The following is a 21895-nucleotide window of genomic DNA, read 5'->3' as shown; positions in this document are numbered from 1 at the left end:
TGGGGGCAGAATGAAGCACAAAAGACAACAATCATGTATATATGAATAGTCTACAAATACTGAAATCAAACTTACATAATGCTTATCTGGGTTGTATTTCTTATGATACGTAAAAACAGAGACTTCCTTGATTCGACCATCTTGTCTAAAGGAGTATGTTTTGGGCGAAAATGAAAGGATGGGCTCATCATTAGAAGGAACACCAGAAAAACGCAGTTGAGCAAGGTTGTGAATAAAGAAGTTAAACTTCGTGGCAATGCTTCCCAAACTTGATTCAATCAGCCTGGAAAATAATCAGAGAGCTTGTTAACAGAAAATGTTCATGAGGATTCATGCTTACCATCCTTCAACATAATAAAAGATAAAAACACCTCTATTTCCTTTAAAATATTAAACCAACTCTTCCTTTGTCAGCAATTCCCTTTGTTCTACGGGCCAAAGACTTGTCAAAATGCATTGCACCCAAATGAAAACCTTTAGTACAAGAAATGATACTTGGTTTTCTTGAGCCCTATTGGATCCAAGATTAATTCAAGAGCTATTGAGGATAGCAGATGAATGTTACAAAGCTGAGAAGATTACTTTGGTTATTTTACTCATTTGTAATAAAGAGGAAAGGTGACAACAAAGAGAGGCTTGTTTTGTAGGCCTGGATAAAACATCTTAGGTAAGCAAAGGAAACAAAATGTCTTAGAAACAGGGTACAGAAAGCTAGAAAGGAGAAGGAGATTCAAAAACAGAAGTAAAAGAACTACAAATACAGGTTTTTGCCTTGCTATACACTGAATGAATATTTGTATTCCCTCAAATTTATATGTTAAAATCTCAGTTCCCAATGTGACTATATTTGGAGATATGACCTTAAAGGAAGAAATTAAGGTTAAATAAAGATGGGGCCTTGATCCCACTGGAGTGTCCTTACAAGGAGAGATAACAGAGAGTCTGCTCTCTCACTGCTGTGTAAGGATAAAGGAGAAGATGGCCGTTTACAGTCTGAGACAGGAGCCTTCATCAAGAACCTACTCGGCTAGCACCTTGATCTTGGACTTCCCAAACTCTAGAACTGTGAAAAAATAAACTTCAGTCTATGGTATTTTATTATGAAGTCCAAGCAGACGAATATGTCTGCTTTGTAGTTTTGCCTAGAAGAAGCAATGAATCTTTAAGAAACAAAAATAAAAACCCATCAATACCTAAATTTTCGGGGATAGTTTGGAAGGCTGTACAAAAGTCAGCTTCCTTCAAATCATTTCAGCCCAGAATGACGACACTACAGAAGTCCAGTGAAGTGTTTTATATCTCTTTTCCACTGAGATGAAGAAGGCAAGAGAAAAAGGAGAGAAAAGAACATGAGCTCACATGCCCCATCCCTCCCTCTGTGGCATTAGGATGTGGCAGCAGCCTGGTTCACCAGACCTTTAGAACAGATTTCCTGGGAAGATCGCTTTTAAGGGCATAATGACAAACTCAACTGCCAGTTGTGAGTATATGTGTTTCAAGTACTATGTCATATAATAATAGTTTACTACAGCAGTGTCCCGGAGCTTGCTGTTTTACGCACTGAAAAGATCCATGAAATTTAAGGCAGAATTCTGGAAAACAAACTAGTGCAGATATCATTTTAGAAAGAAACTTTAAAGAAGTACATGGCACTGGGGCTGGCGCTGTGGAGCAGTAGGTTAATCCTCCACCTGTGGTGCCAGCATCCCATATGGGTGCCAGTTCTAGTCCCAGCTGTTCCTCTTCCAATCCAGCTCTCTGCTATGGCCTGGGAAAGCAGAGGAAGATGGCCCAAGTCCTTGGGCCTCTGTACCCGCATGGGAGACCGGTAAGAAGCACCTGGTTCCTGGCTTCAGATCGGCGCAGCTCTGGCCATTGCGGCCATTTGGGGAGTGAACCAGTGGGAGGAAGACCTTTCTCTCTGTCTCTTCCTCTCACTGTCTATAACTCTTCTTCTCAAATAAATAAAATCTTAAAAAAAGAAAAAAAAAGTTCATGGCACTGTAGAAAACATGTTTCTAAGAAATAGTTCACAAGTAGAACTTTTAGAATTGAGATCATGTTTTCAGAGAAATGTATTTTTAATTACATAATTGCAAATCTTTTATATTTGCTCAGTAAACTTTTGACAACTTATTGTTATACTGTGAATCATAATCAGATCTTTTTGACATATAGCATTTATTTAAACTAAGGTAAAAGAAATGAAGGCCAAATTGTAGTGCTTTCTCAAGATATTTAAAAATGTCTTGAGGCCAGTGCTGTGGCAGAACAGGTAAAGCCACCACCTACAGTGCTGGCATCCCATATAGGCGCCGGTTCAAGACCCGGCTGCTTCAGTTCCGATTCAGCTCTCTGCTATGGCCTGGGAAAACAGTACAAAAAGGCCTAAGGCCTTGGTCCCCTGGACTCACGTGGGAGACCCAGAAGAAGCTCCCGGCTTCTGGCTTCGATCGGCACAGCTCCAGCCACTGCTGCCAATGGGGGAGTGAACCAACAGATGGAAGACCCCTCTCTCTGCCTCTCCTTCTCTCTGTGTAGCTCTTTCAAATAAATAAATAAATCCTTTTTTTTTTTTAAATGCCTTACCTAGTAAAGAAAATTGTTGCTTCGGCATCCGTAGTTTGGGGTTGAAGTGCATCTCTAACATATTTCAAATCCTGAACACTTGTAAGTTCTGGTAACCCCGAAGGAATCATCTATGGAAGAGATAACAAGTTTTTTGTTTGTTTGGTTGTTGAGTTAAATTTTTGTTCCCTACCTCTCCCTGAAAGTTGGTCAAGTGATTAGAACTAAGGAAACAAAACAATCACAGTTGTGAGGAATTTGTTAGTGTTCTGGGGACCTAAGTGATGACCTCACAAATGAGAAAAGTCAAGGCCAAGGAAGTCAGGTGATCCAGTGGAAGTTGTGAAGTCAGCTTATGGCATAAAAGCTGTGAAATCCAGACCTCCTATTTTTAGAACTGTATTTTTATTACCATATCAATTAGTCACAATTAGCATAGCAGAGCTTCTTTGGTTTTTGTCCTCTTTACTAATAATACAAGGGTATAATAATATAGCTGATATTTATGACTACAGTAAATTTATTCTAAAATCACAAAATTAACTTTTTTACCAACATAAATGCGCTAATATATACTTAATTAAATATTTGTAAAGACCAGTTACCAGTGAAAGGAGGTTAAGAAAGAGGTTTGTCTGCTTTCTTATCAAGTTGTATGCCTGACAGCAAAGGTCCACAAACAACTGGAAGCGAATGGTGGGCTTTTCCCCCCCATTAATGACATAAGCCATATCGGAAGTCAGCACAAATGGAGCCCGATCCCTGTTTAAAATGAAGTACAAGCAAAGTATTATTAAAGGAAGATATTCAAACAAATGCTGTTACTGTTACAAAGTTACTAAACTAAACTCTTATAACCGTAGCAATTTCCAACTAGGAAACTTAGTATAAGCCAGTTTTGAATTTCTATAATTCACATTTTCAGAAAAGCCATCAAATAATAATCTCATTGCTTAGAACTTACACTGAAAACTCCCCAGATCTTATTTATAAATCCACAATTCCAAAGAGAGATCAAACACTAGTTACAAACACATGTAGAGAAAAATCCTGTACTTGCTGCCATTACACAAATAGAACCATTTCTAATAGATGCCACTAACTACATCAAATAAAATATACCTTAATTCATTTCCACAAAGTTTACACACACTCATCTTACGTGCTCTGTGGTAAGTGAGCTCTGAGGGCCTTTTTTGTCCCCAGTTATGCTCAAAGGCAGCAACAAGGCAAAGCTCAGTCATAGCAATAATACCAATAGTAGTACCTTTTAAAGCTACCAAACATCTGTGCATGGCCCAAAAACTTTCCAAAGTCAATGTGAAACATGTGTCCTGTGCTTCGAAGCATTATATTGTCATTGTGTCGATCACAAATGCCTAAAACGTAGGTGGCTACACAGCATCCAGCACAAGAATAGATAAAATTTTCAGAAGCCTATAATAAACATATAAGACTATTTTAGGAAAAAAAAATACTTTTAGAAAAGGAAAGCTAATTCATCACTGTTTAAAAACACTCTTGTAATTCACATTCTCAACAGCATCCAAACTGGGTTACAGTAATAAATGCTAGCCTACTCCTATTTCAGAAGCAAAACTCCCTTCTAAAGGTGATCACTGCCCCTTTCTTCTGGCTTTGGCTTTTACCAAACAGGGATCCTGCCAGTCCTCACATGGAGTACACACTGCCCTTGAACAGCTTTTAAATACAATGTTTCTGGAACCCTGCTCTGCACAGATTCTGCTGTTTACAACCAGTGGTATCATTAGAACAAAAACTAATCTGGATAGAAGAAAAAAACTGTACTCCTTTTATAGGGAGGACATGTGTAAAGAATGACAGCTACTGTCTTAAAACATCCAGTCATAACAATTAACGTGATTTGTTTCCCCATTTGGTGACTCCCTATATGCCATCTATAATTACCTCAAACAGAACCATAGTTCTCCATAGTTTCATATAGTCTTGCCAGTCTTGAGACTGCTAGAATTAATAATAAGATATCATACAGAAGGACACAGCAAGTACAAAGAGTATTTTTACCTAAAACATGTACTTCATTCTCAAAGTACTGTGTTTCTCAGTGGTGCAGCCATGTGGCTCTATCTGTCCATGTGGTTAATTTTATTCCAATCTCATCTAGCAATCATTACCAATGATGCTGACAACAGCAATAGTGTGTACATAGCACTTATTTCAAGTGAAACATACCTCTCTCCTTCTCCCACTCTCTTCACACACACTCACACACTTAACTCATTTAAAATCTCACAACAAAAAAATGACTGAGGTACTACTACTATCACCATTTTACAGATCCGGGAATCTGAAACACAGGTAAGTTCACGTGTTTGCCCAACATCACACATTTGTTAACGTGGCAGAGCCAAGATTCAAACCCAGGCAGTGGCAGTGTGATCCCTCTCTGTTACAGCACCTCTCATTAAATCACCTAAAAAAGCCAGATGCATAAAAGGTGCTTCCTGTGTGCTACTTGACAGTTATTGTGTGACAAACAACTTACCATGAATCACAGAAGAATCAACATTAAAATACACAATATTGGCTTCTGCTGCACTGCTTTCCCCAGATCATACAGAAGTAGGAAAAGGGTATAATCTTACAGTTTTAAAGGCCCACAAAGAGAAGCTGATGATACATAAACTACACTTAAATTGGGGTCTGCTTACATCACTATTTCAAGTGTACTTGAGTATTCCTTAAGCCAAGTTAAGATTGTGAGAGGCCTTGATTTGTTAAGAGATTGTCCTCTCCTCATATATAGTTCAAAATAACACTAGAACAAAAAAATTGATGCTTCCAGTAAAAATAAGCTATCATTATATCAATATTATAAATATTATATAAATATAAATAAATAAATATAAATATTATAAAATAACTTTATGATATTGTTATTTTTATAGCTGTGCATGTACTACAACACCACAATATCTACAATGATACTTTACAGTAGAGATCACTAAGGTAGTAAGAGGTTAAATAATTTGCCCACGACCCTGTAGGTGGGGACTCTGGGCGTAAATTCAAGCCCAGAAAGTCTGGCCCGTAAACCATGCTCTTAACTACTGCATGATGCTGCCACTTTTACTCATTTCCGTAACTTCTTCCAAGATCTTTGGGAAATACAACATTCTTGGTTATAAAATCACTTGTTTTGCTGACCTTTAAGTATGTGCTTGGAATGTTTTTCTGGATAATTTAGCATTGGTTCCAGTAATATTCCTGCCTTTAAATGCATTCTGTTTTATATGTTTTTCTACACTTAAAGACCTGTTTTCCTTAGACTAAATGCCTATTTAGTGGAAAATGAAAGCACTTAAAACCTTTTTAATACATTTTTGACAGTTATTTAGAATAAGGAGACAGGCTAATCACCTTTTCATATTCTTCTTCAGAGGGATTGTATTTCCTCAGCCACTCTGCAAGTGGTTTATCTTTAAAGGATCCTGTCACACCATATTCCACTTGGATTTTCCTAAGGGTATCTGAGGCAGGAACTAGCTCCACCATGCCTTTAACAAAAAATATTAAGGTATGTGAAAATTTTAAAAATTATAGCTTCCAATCTTTGACATAAGATACCAGCTAGCAATTATCACTCTAAAAAAAAATCAAGTCTGGCAGGCCATGCTAGAAAATGTAAGCCAACAAACTTATTTTTTATTATCAAAAGTACCCAACAGGTAAAAGCTGATTTTAACTATTTGATACCATAGTTTGTACATGATGTGCTAAGCCTCAAAGAGTAACAATTTTAACTACAAACTAGATAAAACTAATTTCATTTGTAAAGTTAACTTTTAAGACATGTTCTGTCCTATTTCAGCACACAGAATTTTCTCTAACCATGTATTTGGGCAAGGTAAGTCCTATCAAAAGGAATTAAAAATGAAGGGTCAACCTTGTGTGATATGCCTAAATCTCAAATATGCGCTTTGTTTTCCTAATCAGAATGTAAATGTCTGACAGGGCAAATCATTTTTTCTTTTCTCTTTAACATCTTTAAACCAAGTATCAAATAAGTTATGGAATATCCACATAATAGAACACAATGAGATAGGTATCTATGTACATATGTAGAAAGATCTCAAAAATAAAGACAAAATCCAAATGGAGAACTTTACCTTTTGTGATAAAAAAAGGAAGAATGTTGTGCATAATATATATGCATAAACATATATAATATATGTTAATATCTATTTATTTAAAAGGCAGAGTGACAGCAAAAGAGGAAGAGGAAGAGAGACAGCTTCCATTCACTGAATGACTCCCTAAATGGGTGCAATAGCCAGAAGATAGAATTCCTTCCAGGTCTGTCATGTGGGTGGAAGGACTCAAATACTTTGAGCCATCATTCACTGCTTCCTGAGTGCATTAGCAGGGAGCAAGGCTGGAAGTGGAATAGCCAGGATTCAAACTGGCAAACTCCCTTCACAATGCCTGCACCAAGTGGTTATACTTTTGGAAAAGGATGCCTGGCATTGAGGATGTAGATATGAAAACTAAGATTTACTTTTCAATTCATTCTGTTATATACTATCTAGATATTTAATATATGCATATATTATCATATACTTTTTAAAGAAAGATTTATTTATTTATGTATTTGAAAGACAGAATTAGAGAGAGAGAGAGGGAGAGAGAATCTTTCATGTGCTGGTTTACTATCCCAAATGGCTGCAATGACTGGAATGGGCCAGGCTGAAGCCAGGAGCCAGGAGCTTTTTCCCGGTAACCCATGTGGGTGAAAGGGCTCAAGGACTTGGGCATCCTCTGCTGATTTTCCAGATACATTAGCAGCAAGCTGGATTGGAAGTGGAGCAGCCTAGACCCGAACCGGTGCCCATGTGGGATGCTGGTGCTGTAGGTTGTGGCTTTAACCTGCTGTGCCACAGCACCAGCCCCATTACTTACTTTTTTTTTTTTTTTTTAAGATTTATTTATTTATTTGAAAGGCAGAGTTACAGAGAGGCAGAGGCAGAGAGAGGGAGAGAGGGAGAGAGAGAGAAAGAAAGAGAGAAAGATAGAGAGAGGTATTCCATCTGCTGGGTCACTCCCCAGTTGGCTGCAATGGCCAGAGCTGGGCAGATCTGAAGCCAGGAGCCAGGAGCTTCTTCACTTCCAGGTCTCCCACATGGGTGCAGGGGCCCAAAGACTTGGGCCATCATCTGCTGCTTTTCCAGGACATAGCAGAGAACTGGATCAGATGTGGAGCAGCCAGGACTTGAATGGGTAAAGATATGGGATGCTGGCACAGCAGGCAGCAGATTTATCCACTACACCACAGCACTGGCCCCACTCACTTTTTCTTTTAAAGACTGACTCACTTCTTTTTTTCTTTTTATTTTATAGATTTATTTGTTTTGAAAGGGAGAGTTAGAGAGAGTGAGAGACAGAGAGAGAAAGAGATCTTCCAACAGCTGGTTAATTCCCTAAATGGCCACAGTGGCAAGAACTGGGCCAGGCCAAAGCCAGGATTCAGAAGCTTCTTCCGGGTCTCCCACATTGTTGCAGGGACCCAAGAACTGGGCCACCTTCTGCTGCTTTCCCAGGTCATGAGCAGGGAGCTGGATCGGAAGTGGAGCTGCTGGGAATTGAACTGGCACCCATATAGGATGCCGGCATTGCAGGTGGCAGCTTAACCCACTATACCACAGCACCGGGACCCCCCTATACTTTCAAAATTATTTTTGTACAAGACAGTGCATTAGTGTCAAAATAAAAGACAAGGAAACAGATTTGTTCTGTACAAAGGACTCGAGGAAACCAAGTTTATCAAGGCCTCATAGTCTGGTAAAAGAGGACCGAAGACAGAGTGAACTCATTTGGCTCTTTTAGGCTATTTTGTAATTTATTTATTTTCATCTTATTTGGAAAGTAGAAACATAGACAGAAACAGACAGGAAGAAAGAGGTCTTTCATCAGCTGATTCATTTCCCATATGGCTACAGCAGCTGGGAATACACCTCGATGACTGAGTTCCCAGCTCCTACCTTACCTGGCCCAGCCTTGGCTGTTGTGGATGCAGGTGCAGGGGCCCAGGCACTTGGGCCCCTGCGCCCGGGTGGGAGACCTGGAAGAAGCTCCTGGCTTCCAATCGGCCCAGTTCCAGCTGTTGTGGCCATTTAGGGAGTAAACCAGCAGATGTAAGACTTTTCCCTCTGTCTCTCCCTCTCACTGTCTACAACTCTACCACTCAAATAAATAAATAAAATATTAAAAAAAAAAAAGTAAATCAGTAGCTGGGATATGGCCTTACTTTTTAAGTTCAAAAGTCCAATCGGGTCAATTAACGGATAGATACCTACAAGGCGTTCATTAGGACTACCCACAGAGTTGTTTTTTAAAGAGACTTAATCATGAACAATTTAATCAACAAATAACACTAGATTAAAATAAGAAACGACAAAGACCACAGTATGTCTGCAATAGGACACTCAGGGCAGTTATATCCTGAGCTAAAGTCACAAAAAAGGCAAAAACCAAAAAAATCAAGAAAGCTCATAGACTTACCTCGATCTCTGCCAGTTGAGAGACATTTGAAAATTACCATCCTCAGATCTAATCCTTCTTTAAGCCAGATCTTATCCATAATCTTTATCATCTGTAAAGCTAACATATCTTGGCGAAGATCTTCACCAACCTTGAAATCAAGGAAAAAGGATGAAAGTTGCACCTTTTATAAAGACAACAGATTATACTGTAAAAGCTGAGGGTCAGAGGGAGGGGAATATTAAAAGAGTGAAGAACAAGATTAATAGAACTGTCTTTTTATCTAGAAAAAGTTAAAACTTTTTGTAAAGTTTAAAATGTTGAGGTCTAGGGTAGATAAATTCTGTTTGTTCAAAAAAAGGTCAACCTGGGGACCTGCGCTGTGGTATAGCGGATAAAGCCGCCGCCTGCAGTACCAGCATCCCATATGGGCACTGCTTTGAGTCCCGGCAGCTCCTCTTCCGATCCAGCTCTCTGCTATGACCTGGAAAGCAGTAGAAGATGGCCTTGGGCCCCTGCACCACGTGGGAGACCTGGAAGCTCCTGGATCCTGGCTTCAGATCAGCTCAACTCTGGCCATTGAGGCCAACTAGGGAGTGAACCAGCAGATGGAAGACCTCTCTTTCTCTGTCTGTGAACTCTTTCAAGTAAATAAATAAATCTATAACAAAAAAAAAAAAAAAAAAAAGGCAACCTGAGGGATCTTTATGATGATCTGTATTTTGATTGTGTGGACACACACCAATATTATGACTGTGATGTTGCCCAATAGTTATGTAACTTGTACCATTGGGAGAAATAAGGGTAGAGGTTATACTATACCATTGTGTAATTTCTTAGAATTGTCTATGAATCTACAGTTATCTCAAAATTAATGAGTTTATTTAAAAGAAATTAACCCTGGGGCAGGCATTGTGGCATAATGGGTAAAGCTGCCGCCTGTGACAATGGCATCCCATATAGGCACCAGTTCAAGTCCTGACTGCTCTACTTCCAATCCAGCTCTCTGCTAAAGCTCCTGGAGCAAAAGATGGTTCAGGTGCTTAGGCCCCTGCACCCACATGGGAGACCTGGAAGAAGCTCCAGCTTCTGGATTTGGTCTGGCCAGCCCTGGCCATTGTGGCCATTTGGGGAGTGAATCAGTGAATGGAAGATCTCCCCCCCCTCCTTCTGTATATGTATGTATGTGTATGTGTCTCCCTCTCTAACTTTGCCTTTCAAATAAGTAAAATAAACCTTCAAAAGAAAAATTTAACCCTTCCATAATGAACTAATTCAGTTGGAAACTCTGTAAGTTTTCATTTTCTTCTTAAAACTGGGTGGAATATTTATGTATATATTTTGAGACTAGCCAAGAAAATTATGAAAAAGAATACAAGAGATTTGCATATAAAATTTCTATACTTAAAAGAGATGGTACTGTTTTAGAAAAAGGCACTTACATTACAAAAATAAAATATAGAGTCCAAACCAAATCTAGTATGGGAACTTGGTTATATATATCAAAGGTGGTTCAACAGAAATTATCTTTATGAACTTCCCGTTATCCAAACTCACTGAATTAAACTAAAACGTTCCACTCTTCCTACAAAATATACAAATTATGATCATAACATACAGAACCTGACAGATAATAGACTGCCCTTGTAGTACTCTAGTACTGTTGCTCCCTACAGGTAATTTTATGTTCCAAAATGCAGTGCCACTGCTCATGATTTTGCCATTTTGTACTACACAACTCAAGGGGTGATATTCACATCAAGGTCTGTGTGAAAGGCACTGTACGCAGTTATAATATGCTCTGGAGCAGGGGCATACACAGCAACATTAATTTTTCATGTAATTATCTAATTTCATTAAACATTAAATAAACAGTAATTTTATAATTTTGGAAAGGAATTTTATCAAAGAGTTTTTGCATTACCATTTTTGAAAAAATAAGCTAAAATATTTTGCTCACCTTAAACATGACATTGATTTCTTCCCCCATAGGATCAGCATTCACCATCGTGACTTTTAAGGGCACAGCATTAGAACTGAAGAAGGAACATGACTACAAATGCAACAGGTTAAACATCAGAAATATAAACTGGAATAAAAATGGGCTTAGGTTTTTCTGTTATAGGTATTTCTTTAATGTATCCATTCCTCTGAGTTATAACAAATGAAATCATAGACAGGAATTGATTTCTAGATGTAGCAGATAATACGTATATAAAGGTACTTTTTGAACATGAGTAAAACATCATCTCTCAAGGCAGAGAAGTGAAACTTAAAAAACCTAAGACAAAAATTTTTAAAGTTTGACTTTTGAGTGCCTTAATTCCTTAAGAGAACCCGAAGTCTTGTGATATGCCTTCCTCTAAATCACTATTATCATCGCTTTAAGTAGCACTTTGACCTCAGAATTAGCTCTAAAGGCATCCTGGTCTCATTGAAAATCCCTTGAGAGCATTTCAGGTGTGGAAAGCCAAGATAACTGTGGCAAAAAATAATCTACATGAAGGATCTCTGTGAGTGAGACCCCAGCAGAAAGAAGTGGCCATAAAAGAAGGATGTATTTTTCACTGAAGGGAAGGGAAAACCTCCACTTTTCTTATGGCCTTGTCTAAATACTGAAGGAGTTTGTGGATTCAAAAGGCTAACATAACCTAGGCAGCCCATGTTAAGAGCCTTGGTTGGTCACTGATGTCATTAATTGTTAAATTAATAACAGGAGTTACTGTGCTCTAACTTCCCATGCAGGACCTCTGTCCTCAATGAGTCGTATATAAGAGTTAACTATAAAACTTCTTTTTTTTTTTTTTTAAATTTTTATTTATTTTTTTGACAGGCAGAGTGGACAGTGAGAGAGAGAGACAGAGAGAAAGGTCTTCCTTTGCCATTGGTTCACCCTCCAATGGCCGCCGCAGCTGGCACACCACGCCGATGCAATGGCAGGAGCCAGGTATTTATCCTAGTCTCCCATGGGGTGCAGGGCCCAAGTACTTGGGCCATCCTCCACTGCACTCCCGGGCCACAGCAGAGAGCTGGCCTGGAAGAGGGGCAACCGGGACAGAATCCGGCATCCCGACCGGGACTAGAACCCGGTGTGCCGGCGCCGCTAGGCGGAGGATTAGCCTAGTGAACCGCGGCGCCGGCCTATAAACTTGTTCTTAAACAGTTTGTGTGTGTGTGTGTGTGTGTGTGTGTGCGCGCGCGCACAAGCTGTTAAAATCTTTACTCATTATAAAATTGGTCTTCTGTGTATAAAGTTAATTGAAAATGAATCTAAATGGAGAATGGGATTGGGAAGGGGAGAGGGAAGAGGAGAGGTGGAAGTGTGGATGGGAGGGCAGGTATAGTGGGAAGAATCACTATATCCCTAAAGTTGTACTTGTGGAATTTGCATTCCTTAAATAAAAGGTTTCTTTGGAAAAATATAAGAAAAATAAAATAAAATAAAGTAAAATACATCATTAGTCACTAAATAAATAAATCACTATGATCTGGATGAGATCTTCATTCTCCTATTTTTAGTATTACTGTAATTACTAGCCAAATATTTCCAAAGGCTTTAATAATTTCATTAGCACAAATTAAATCTTATTTTAAAATAAAATCAACTAAGGGCTGGCAATGTGGTACAGGGGGTTAAGTATCCCACATTGGAATACTAGTTGGAGTCCCGGCTGCTCCACTAATCCAGCTTCCTGTTGCTGCATATGGGAAGGTAGAAGATGACCCAAGCACTTTGGCCCCTACCATCCACATGGGAGACTAGGACGGAGTCTCTGGCTTGTGGCTTTGGTTTGGCCCAGACCTGGCTGTTGCAACCATTTGGGGAGTGAACCAGCAGATGGAAGACATCTCTCTCTCTCTCTCTCTCTCTCTCTCTCTCTGTTGCTCTGCCTTTCAAATAAATAAATATTTTTAAAAAAATGAAAACAACTAAAAAGCTAATTTAAGGCAATAATACCAATTTAATGAAATAAACAGAACCCAAGGTACATAATTTTAAACTTTCTTTTTTTTTAGGAATGGTGATTAGGTAAAAGTATGCTGAGATATATATGGATCCTACTCACAAACATGCATACTTATAATCAAACTGTGTAGGTTTTCTCCTCATTTGCTTTAAATAAATCTGCCCACTGGCCTTTTTCCTATGTATTATTTTGAAATCTAATATGAATTTTTAAGTATTTTGTTACCTTAATATTTAATTCTTTTGCGACTAGACTTGGTTTGAGAGGGAGACGACATTTATTTCTCAGAAAAAAAGACTGTACTCGTTCCATACTCCTTTGGAGGACAACCTGTGTAAAGAGGTTGATATTGTAAGCATTTAACAAAGATCTGTTTTTAAGATAAGAAACTATGCTGTGAACACAATTTACATATCACTGTCAAGTGGCCAAAAAAAGTTTTTACTAAAGAGAAATAATTTTTACCTCAAAAATAAAATCTGAATAGGCAAAGACTGTAAACATAAGGGAAAAGTATGTATGCCCAACCAACATATATGAATATGTTAACTCTCACTAATAGTTAAAGAAACAGGAATTAAAAATAAGATGCAAGTTTTCATTAGGTCTGATGATATGAAATAATTTCATAATCTGAAAGGAGAGAGGTGTACACATAGTTTTTGGTAGAGCAATCTAACAAATTATCATTAAAATGTATGTAGCTCTTGAAACAGCTATTTAATCTATAGAAACATCTTATAAAAATACTAACAAAGAAGTAAAAACTTACATACTAATGTTCATAACAGCTCTGTTTGGGAAAGGAAAAATGTATAAACAACCTACTTGGATATAATGGTTCATAATTTATTCTATAATCCCTGGTAATATTATATATTTATTAAGATATATGAATATATTTGCTGATACAATTTCTCCAAGACAAAGTAAAAAAAGAGTAATGTGCAAAAAGAAAGTATAGTTGTTTATGGTCCAAATGCTCTCACCCATGTGAGAGAACTGAATGGAGTTCTAGGCTCCTGGCTTTGGCCTAGCCTAGCCCTAGTTATTGTGGTCACTTGGGGAGTGAACTAGCAGATGGGAGATCTCTTTGCCTTTCAAACAAACAAATAAATCTTTTTAAAAATTGCAGTTATTTTCTGAACTTATTTATAGGTTAAATACAATTCTTATCAAAATTCCAATTGCCTTTTTGCTTAACTGAACACAGATTTTAGTCTTATGGAATTACAAGTGACCTCCAATAGTTAAAGCAATCTTGAAAAAAAATGAGGTTGGAAAACTCATTTTCTGATTTCAAAACTTAATATAAAACCATAATAATCAAAATAGGATGGCATAAGCATATTCATATTGATGAACGGAATTTAGAGTCCAGAAATAAACTCTTATGTGTGTGTGTGTGTACACATTTCCAACTGGTGCTGAGACAACTGGTTAGCCACATGGAGAATAATGGCATTGGACCCTCAACCTCACACCATATATGAGAATTAACTCAAAATGGATCAGAGACTAAGTAAAACTTATGACAAAAACATAGCTGTATATCTTTGTTAACACCGAATTTTATATTGTACTCATGAATATGATACCAAAAGAAAAAATACATTAATATTTAATTAAAATGTATAATTTTGTGCATCAAAGGACATGATTAAGGAAACAGACAATCTATGGGACAGGAAAAAAAAACATTTGCATAGTATATCTGAAAAGGGCCTAGTTTCCAGAATATATGAAGAACTCTCACAACACAACAAAAACATAACCCAATTTAAAATTGGGCGGGCCGGCACTGCAGCTCACTAGGCTAATCCTCCGCCTGCAGCGGCGGCACACCAGGTTCTAGTCCCGGTTGGGGCGCCGGATTCTGTCCCGGTTGCTCCTCTTCCAGTTCAGCTCTCTGCTGTGGCCCAGGAGTGCAGTGGAGGGTGGCCCAAGTGCTTGGGCCCTGCACCTGCATGGGAGATGAGGAGGAAACACCTGGCTCCTGGCTTCGAATCAATGCAGCGCGCCGGCCATAGCGGCCATTTGGGGGGTGAACCAACGGAAAAGGAAGACCTTTCTCTCTGTCTCTCTCTCACTGTCTAACTCTGCCTGTCAAAAATAAAATAAAATAAAATTGGGCAAAAGATTTTATAGACATTTCTCCAAAAAAGATATATAAAAAGTCAACAAATAAATTAAAATGTGCTCAACGTTATCAGTCATTAAGGAAATGTAAATCAAAACAACAATGAGATATCACTTCTTACCCACTAGAATAACAATTAAAAATCAGAAAATAACAAATTTTGATGAAGATACAGAGAAATTGAGCCTCATATATTGCTGGTAGCAATGCAAAATTATATTCAATGGTTCTTTTTAAAATAAGCATATAATTACCATATGCTCCAGCAACTCTATTCATAGGTAAAGTGAAAAGAGGTATTCAAGCAAAAAACTGTACATGAATACTCATAACAGCATTACTCATAATAGCGACAACATAGAAACACCCAAATGCCCATCCACTGGATGAATATACAAAATATGGTATTTACATAAAATGGAATATTATTTAGCCATAAAGTGGCATAAAGTACTGAAACATGTTAGAACACAGATAAACTCTAGAAATATACTAAGTAAAAAAACACAATTTTACATCAACAATAACAACTACATGTGTATGGGTGGGTGTGTTTGTATTATGTAATTCTGTTTCTGTAAAAGTAAAAGAAAACCTTAAAAATTTGTCTGTATACTTAAGTGTGTATATATATATATATATATATATATCTGTAAAGTCATATAAAATGACCAGGAAGGACATACAACAAAATATGAACAACAGATATCTACAGGGAGAAACTAGAAAAGTGAATTAGAACTAGTAAAGTGTTTATTTTTAATTCCATGAAATTCATTATCTGGATTTTTAAAAATTGATTTTATTTATTTGAAAGATAGAGCTACAGAGAGAGGTAGAGACAGAGAAGAGAGGTCTTCCATCCATTGGTTCAACCCTGAGATGGCTGGAACAGCTGGAGCTGTGCCAATCCGAAGCCAGGAGCTTTCTCTGGGTCTCCCACGTGGGTTCAGGGGCCCAAAGACTTGGGCCATCTTCTAATGCCTTCCCAGGCCATTGCAGAGAGCTGGATAGGAAGTGGAGCAGCCAGGACTAGAACCGGTATCCATATGGGATGCCGGCGCCCCAGGTTAGGGCTTTAACCCGCTGCACCACAGTGTCGGCCCCTATTATTTGGATTTTTAAAAAATAAGTATCAACTAGTATTTTCATAACTGCAAAAAATTTAGAAACAAAACAAAAAGAAACTCTGGAAAACAATTTTGATCAGAAATTAATTAATAAGAATGGGAATTAAAAAGTACTGATCTTCTGAGTTAGGGTATGGTTTCTTTTCCTACATTCGTCAAACAAGCTCTGAATTCTATCCACTCAAAACAGCACCAGTGTAGTTAGAGTTCTGTAACAACTTAATTTGTCAGCATCTCAAAGATTTTTAACAACAAAACATTTATGTTCTCTTTTATGGGCACATACCTGTCTAGCTGATCCACTAGCTTGCCTTACTTTTTCTGCTACTCCTCCTAAAAGCTGAACAAGTTTGGTCTGCTTATAAAGTTCTTCTCTGAGTCCTTTTCCTCCTACTGAGAGGAGAGCACCCAAAACATGTTCATATCGGGCACCAAACTGTGCATCATGCAGAGCATCCTTGAGAAGCCTAACAAAGCAAAAATATTTATGTCAGCTGCTTCCGAGAACTGAATGAACTTTGCTCACAAATCATTCAAACAAAGTCAATTTTTGATATCCAAAGACTTATTTTAAGCTATGTAAGCAAATTAAAACTCATTACTATAGAGCTGTAATATGCTAAGTATTTTATAGCACACAATTTTGTTATTTTTGCTTTTGTTTTTAAATTTAGCTCCTTCAAAATAATGTAGACAACAAAACATTCAATATCTACAGTAAGTATTCTGGGCATACCTTTTAGAAATTAAAATTGTTTAGATTGATTTTATTTATTTGAAAGACAGAGTGAGGTGGGGAAGAAGGGAGGGAGAGAGAGAGATCTTCCATCTGTTATTTCACTCTCCAAATGACCACAATGGCTGGGGCTAGGCCAGAAGGAAGTCAGGGACCAGAAACACCGTCCAGCTCTCCCATATGTTTGACAGGTACCTTAAGTACTTGAGCCATCGTCTGCTGCTTTCCCAGGCACACTAGGAGGGAACTGGATCAGAAGTGGAGCAGCCAGGACTTGAACCATGCTCAGATATGGGATGCTGGTGTCACAAGTGGCAGCTTAAACTGCCACATCACAACGGCAGCCCTACCTGTCAGGCCTACAGATACACTGTCTCTAGAAACACTAGTAATGGAAAAAAAGTACTTAATAAAATTTAAATCTTACCAATATAAATTATGTGCTATCTGGATATTTCCCAATGCTCTGGACAGAAGGAAGTGCAATAATGTACTATTCAAATAAATTTCGTATTTCAAAGCCTACATGTAAAAGAAAATAAGAATTACTAGTTGTCAAACCCATAATAAATTGCTTGGATACAATGATCAAAAAAGAAACTATATAAAGCAAGTTTTACTCAATGTTAAAAGATGACACATAAAATGAAACATGAATTAAATTAGGTCAAATGAAGGAAACAAAGCACAAGACAAACAGTAACAACATTCATAAGCCATGGTTCACTGGCCAGTGAACTAAAATCGAAAGCTGAAGTCTTTTCCAAAACACCAAAATGTCTGAGAATTTAAAATATATGTAAATATATAATATTCAAATAGGGCAGATAACAGTAGTAGAAAAAACTCACATTAAATCTACATGCAACCCCCCCCCCCACAACACTGCCACACTATGACACTACTTTCAATCAAAAAAAAGGGGGGGGGGATCCCTTAACAAATTTCCTACTCATAAAATTGAAAGGAGATTGAGGTGAGAGGTAACCTAGCAAAAACTCACTTGCACAAACTGAGGAAGAAGATCTGTTAGTTCATCATCACTAATAGCCTCAATCCAGGTCACAGCTAGTGATCTCACTTCCTGATCAGCAAATCTAGAACAGCACAAAATCAAGATATAACAGTGATTTCTCCTTTAATGGAGCTATATTTTCTGAAAACAATATCAATCTATTCCTTACAAAGAATATTCAAATAACTCCATATTCAAAAGCAGTATGTTTCTCTATTCAAGAAAAAAATTACAATGCTATACAGATTCAGTCTCGGAATCATCTAGAAACCTTAAATCATGAAAATTAATTTTGGTTCCATCATGATAATGTAATAACTTATTCAAAATTTATAACCTAACCTTTTTTTTAGGTTGGTTTTAAATGACATGTAATGTTTTTTCTGATAATTTCAATGCAAAAGCTAGCTGTATAAATACTTGTGCACTGAAACATTTATACTGTATTGAACTGCTCATGATAAAAGAAAATGGAAGTATGCTCTTGCAATGTAATAATTTACACTGACAACAGCAGAATACAAATACATACATCTGACTTACTTTGAATCAAGAAGCTCCAGTGCAGTCAGAGGGTACAATGGAGGCCACTGGTGAAGCAATGAGTAGGTTTTGGCAAGATTAACCCATTTCCAGTTTGGGGCACTTGCTAGTATTTTAGGAAGACAATTTGGGTATTTGAGGCAGTAATAACGTTTCTCCCACAAAAAGGCTTTATCTTCTTTAGAAAGTCTGCATACATAATAGAATTAAATTATCTCTCAGTGATATCATAATGACAGAGTTATAATCTCAATGATTAAATATACAAAGAAGAAATGTATTCATTTGGGACAGCCACTTAGTAAAATCATTAATACTAATTTGGAATAGAAAAATGCATTGTACAGCAAGTACCACTAATTTACCCTAATTTGAGGATGGAAAGAAATCATTCTGCCTTGATAAAAGAGCCTTAGTTATGAAAATGAAGGATAATTTAGTACAATAAAATTTATTGAGCTATAAACTAGATGCAAGGAACCAGAAATGAGATTTGAATAAGTAGATCTCACACTAAGAAACAGCAAGAATTTCATCCGGAGTTCATACAAGTAAAACCAAATCCCACACAAAAAAAATGCTACTATAAAATTTTAGTAGATGAATGTGCAGTTAAATCGAAGAGTATTCAAACTGAAAAATACAAATTTTGGAGATTCTAATTGCTTTTAAGCTTAAGGATGGGAGCTAGTGTTGTGGCATACTGGGTAAAGCCACTGTCTGCAACACAAGCATTCCACATGGGTACTGGTTTGAGTTCTGGCTACTCCACTTCTGTTCCAGCTCCCTGTTAAAGGCCTAGGAAAAGCAGTGGCAGATGGTCCAAGCACTTGGGCCCCTGCCTTCTCATGGGAAACGTGAAAGACGACCCTGGCTCCTGGTTTCAGTCTGGCACAGCCCCTGCTTATGTGGCCATCTGGGAAGTGAACCAGTGAAGGGGAGATCTCTCTCTGTCTTCCTCTCTAACTCTGACTTTCAAAGAATTAAATAAATCTTTAAAAAAATTATTTATTGCAGCTCCAAATGGTTGCATTGGCTGGAGGTGGGTTGGTCTAAAGCCAGGAGCCAGGAGATTCTTTCGGGTCTCCCATGTGGGTGCAGGGGCCCAGGATCTTGGGCCATCCTCCAAGTCTTTCCCAGGTACATTAGCAGGGAGCCAGATTGGAAGTAAAGCAGCTGGGAAAGCTTAAAGATAAATATTTACATGAATGAAATATTTCATTATTCTACCACCCATCTATCCATCCATTCTGTATACATAATACACACTGAAAAGTATTCATTCCATGTAAAATGTTAAAAAAAAGTTTAATTTTGCACAAGGTACACAGTGAGTCCTCTAACTCCCCTTCTCCAAGGCAACAAACTACGCTGTGTATTCTTTCAGAGAAGAAGCCTATGTAGTGTGGGGAGCAACTCAACTAGACTAAGTTACTGGAATTAAGACTTATTCTATGCATCTGCTCTCCCACAATATGGCGCTGGGAGAGGAGTAAACAGCTTCTACGCAGCTGCCTCCAGTTCGACCAATAAACTGCAGGAGCTGCTCCTGATTGGAGGAGAGCAGTGTGCTTGGCGTGTGGGTAGCAGAGTTGGGATTGGTGGAAGAGGACTATAAAGGAGGAGAGAGACAACATGCACCGGGAACATCTAAGGAGAACATCCGGATAACATCTGAGCAGCCCCCGAGAGAGCCGGCCGGCGGTGTGCCGCTCCCCCGCGGAAGTGGGGAAAGTGGCAGGGGGAGCCACCCCTCCACGGAGGTGGAAGGTCAGCAGCCAACCCGGGAAGGACCAGCAGCAAACCCGGGAAGGGCCGAGCAGACAAAAGAACAGCGCAGGGTCCTGTGTCGTTCCTCCGCAAAGAGGGGGAGCGACAATGTAGGAGTGTAAGCAGATTTTTTTTTTTTCCTTTATGCTAAAGATAACATGCTAAGTCACTATTCTGCTCCTTACATTCTTCATTTAATATATCTTATATATTAGTACATATAGCTATAACCTCATTCTTACTAGTTACATTGTTTGCCACTGGATAAATGTACTATAATTTAACACATTGTGATGGATTGCAACTTACATTCTTGTTTCCAGAGGCGAATATAAAGGGTTTTTTTCTGTGGTATGAGAAGTGGCATTGCTGGATAAACTATAGCTTTTACAGGTTTTTGCCTCCAAAAGAGCTGTAGCTTTTACAATTCTATGAATACATAATTTCCTTTAAAAAAATCTTTTATTCAAAAGGGGAGGGAGAGAGAGAGAGAGAGAGAGAATCTCCCCTCTGTTGATTCACTTCACAGACACTGCCAACATCAGGGTACTAGTTCATGTCCCAGCTACTCCACTTCCAATCCAGCTCTCTGTGATGGCCTGGGAAAGCAGTAGATGAAGACAGGAGCCAGGAACCCAGTCCAAGTCTCCCATGTGGATGGCAGGGACCCAACTACTCGAGCTATCACCTGCTGTCCTCCAGGGTGTGCATGAGCAGGAAGCTGGAATTGGGAGTGATAGCAGGACATGAACCCAGGCAGTTAGATATGGCAGGTGGGCACACCAAGAGGTGCTGTACCAAACACTGCCCCGGGCATGGGTGTTGTGGCTCTTTCAGGGGTGGATATTATGGCATAGGTTAAGCTGCTGCCTGAGATGGCTATACCACATATCAGAGTACTGTTTCCAATTTCATTTACTCCACTTCCAATCCAGCTCTCTTAGTAGAGAGCTGCCTGGGAAGCAGAAGATGATGGCTCAAGTGCTGGAGTCCCTGCCACCCACATGGGGAATCCTGATAGAGTTCTTGGCTTCTGCTTCAATCTGGCCCAGCCCCAGCTGTCAGGGCCACTTGGGGAGTGAAGCAATGGATAGAATTGTGCTTTGTGCTTGATTGGGCGCTCCTTCTCTCTCATTTCCTTCCTCCCACTCCCCCCCCCTCACTTTCTGTCACTTTGCCTTTCAAATTGGTCAAATAAATTAAAAAAAAAATACCCAATTCCCATTTTTTAAATATCCTCACCAATATTTTATATGAGGAGCCAGCACTGTGGCATAGCAGCTATAGCCACCGCCTATAGAGCCAGCATCCCATATGGGCACCAGTTCAAGTTCCGGCCGCTCCACTTCCCATAGAGCTCTCTGCTAGGGCCTGGGAAAGTAGTAGAAGAGGGCCCACGTCTTTGGGCCCTTGCACCAACGTGGGAGACCCGGAAGAAGCTCCTGGCTCCTGGCTTCAGATCGGCACAGCTCTGGCCATTGCGGTCAATTGGGGAGTGAACCAGTG

General features: G+C 38.7%; 1 protein-coding gene across 1 annotated transcript in view; it reads right to left on the bottom strand.

Annotated features, from left to right (window-relative positions):
• PIK3C2A (phosphatidylinositol-4-phosphate 3-kinase catalytic subunit type 2 alpha) overlaps window positions 1–21895 on the bottom strand; it is a gene marked incomplete in the record, with an annotated part of 105340 nt that overhangs the window by 10023 nt on the left and 73422 nt on the right. The window contains 12 exon segments of the mRNA XM_070072856.1: window positions 76–283; window positions 2590–2699; window positions 3174–3330; window positions 3836–4005; window positions 5971–6107; window positions 9109–9238; window positions 11048–11140; window positions 13281–13385; window positions 16612–16792; window positions 17489–17583; window positions 18065–18158; window positions 18620–18808. Coding sequence (XP_069928957.1) covers window positions 76–283; window positions 2590–2699; window positions 3174–3330; window positions 3836–4005; window positions 5971–6107; window positions 9109–9238; window positions 11048–11140; window positions 13281–13385; window positions 16612–16792; window positions 17489–17583; window positions 18065–18158; window positions 18620–18808 — 1669 coding nt within the window.

This window comes from Oryctolagus cuniculus, chromosome 1 (assembly GCF_964237555.1).
Source record: "Oryctolagus cuniculus chromosome 1, mOryCun1.1, whole genome shotgun sequence".
NCBI classification, from domain to species: domain Eukaryota; kingdom Metazoa; phylum Chordata; class Mammalia; order Lagomorpha; family Leporidae; genus Oryctolagus; species Oryctolagus cuniculus.
Note: the sequence above shows the minus strand (reverse complement) of the source record. Positions and strands in the feature narration are given on the sequence as shown.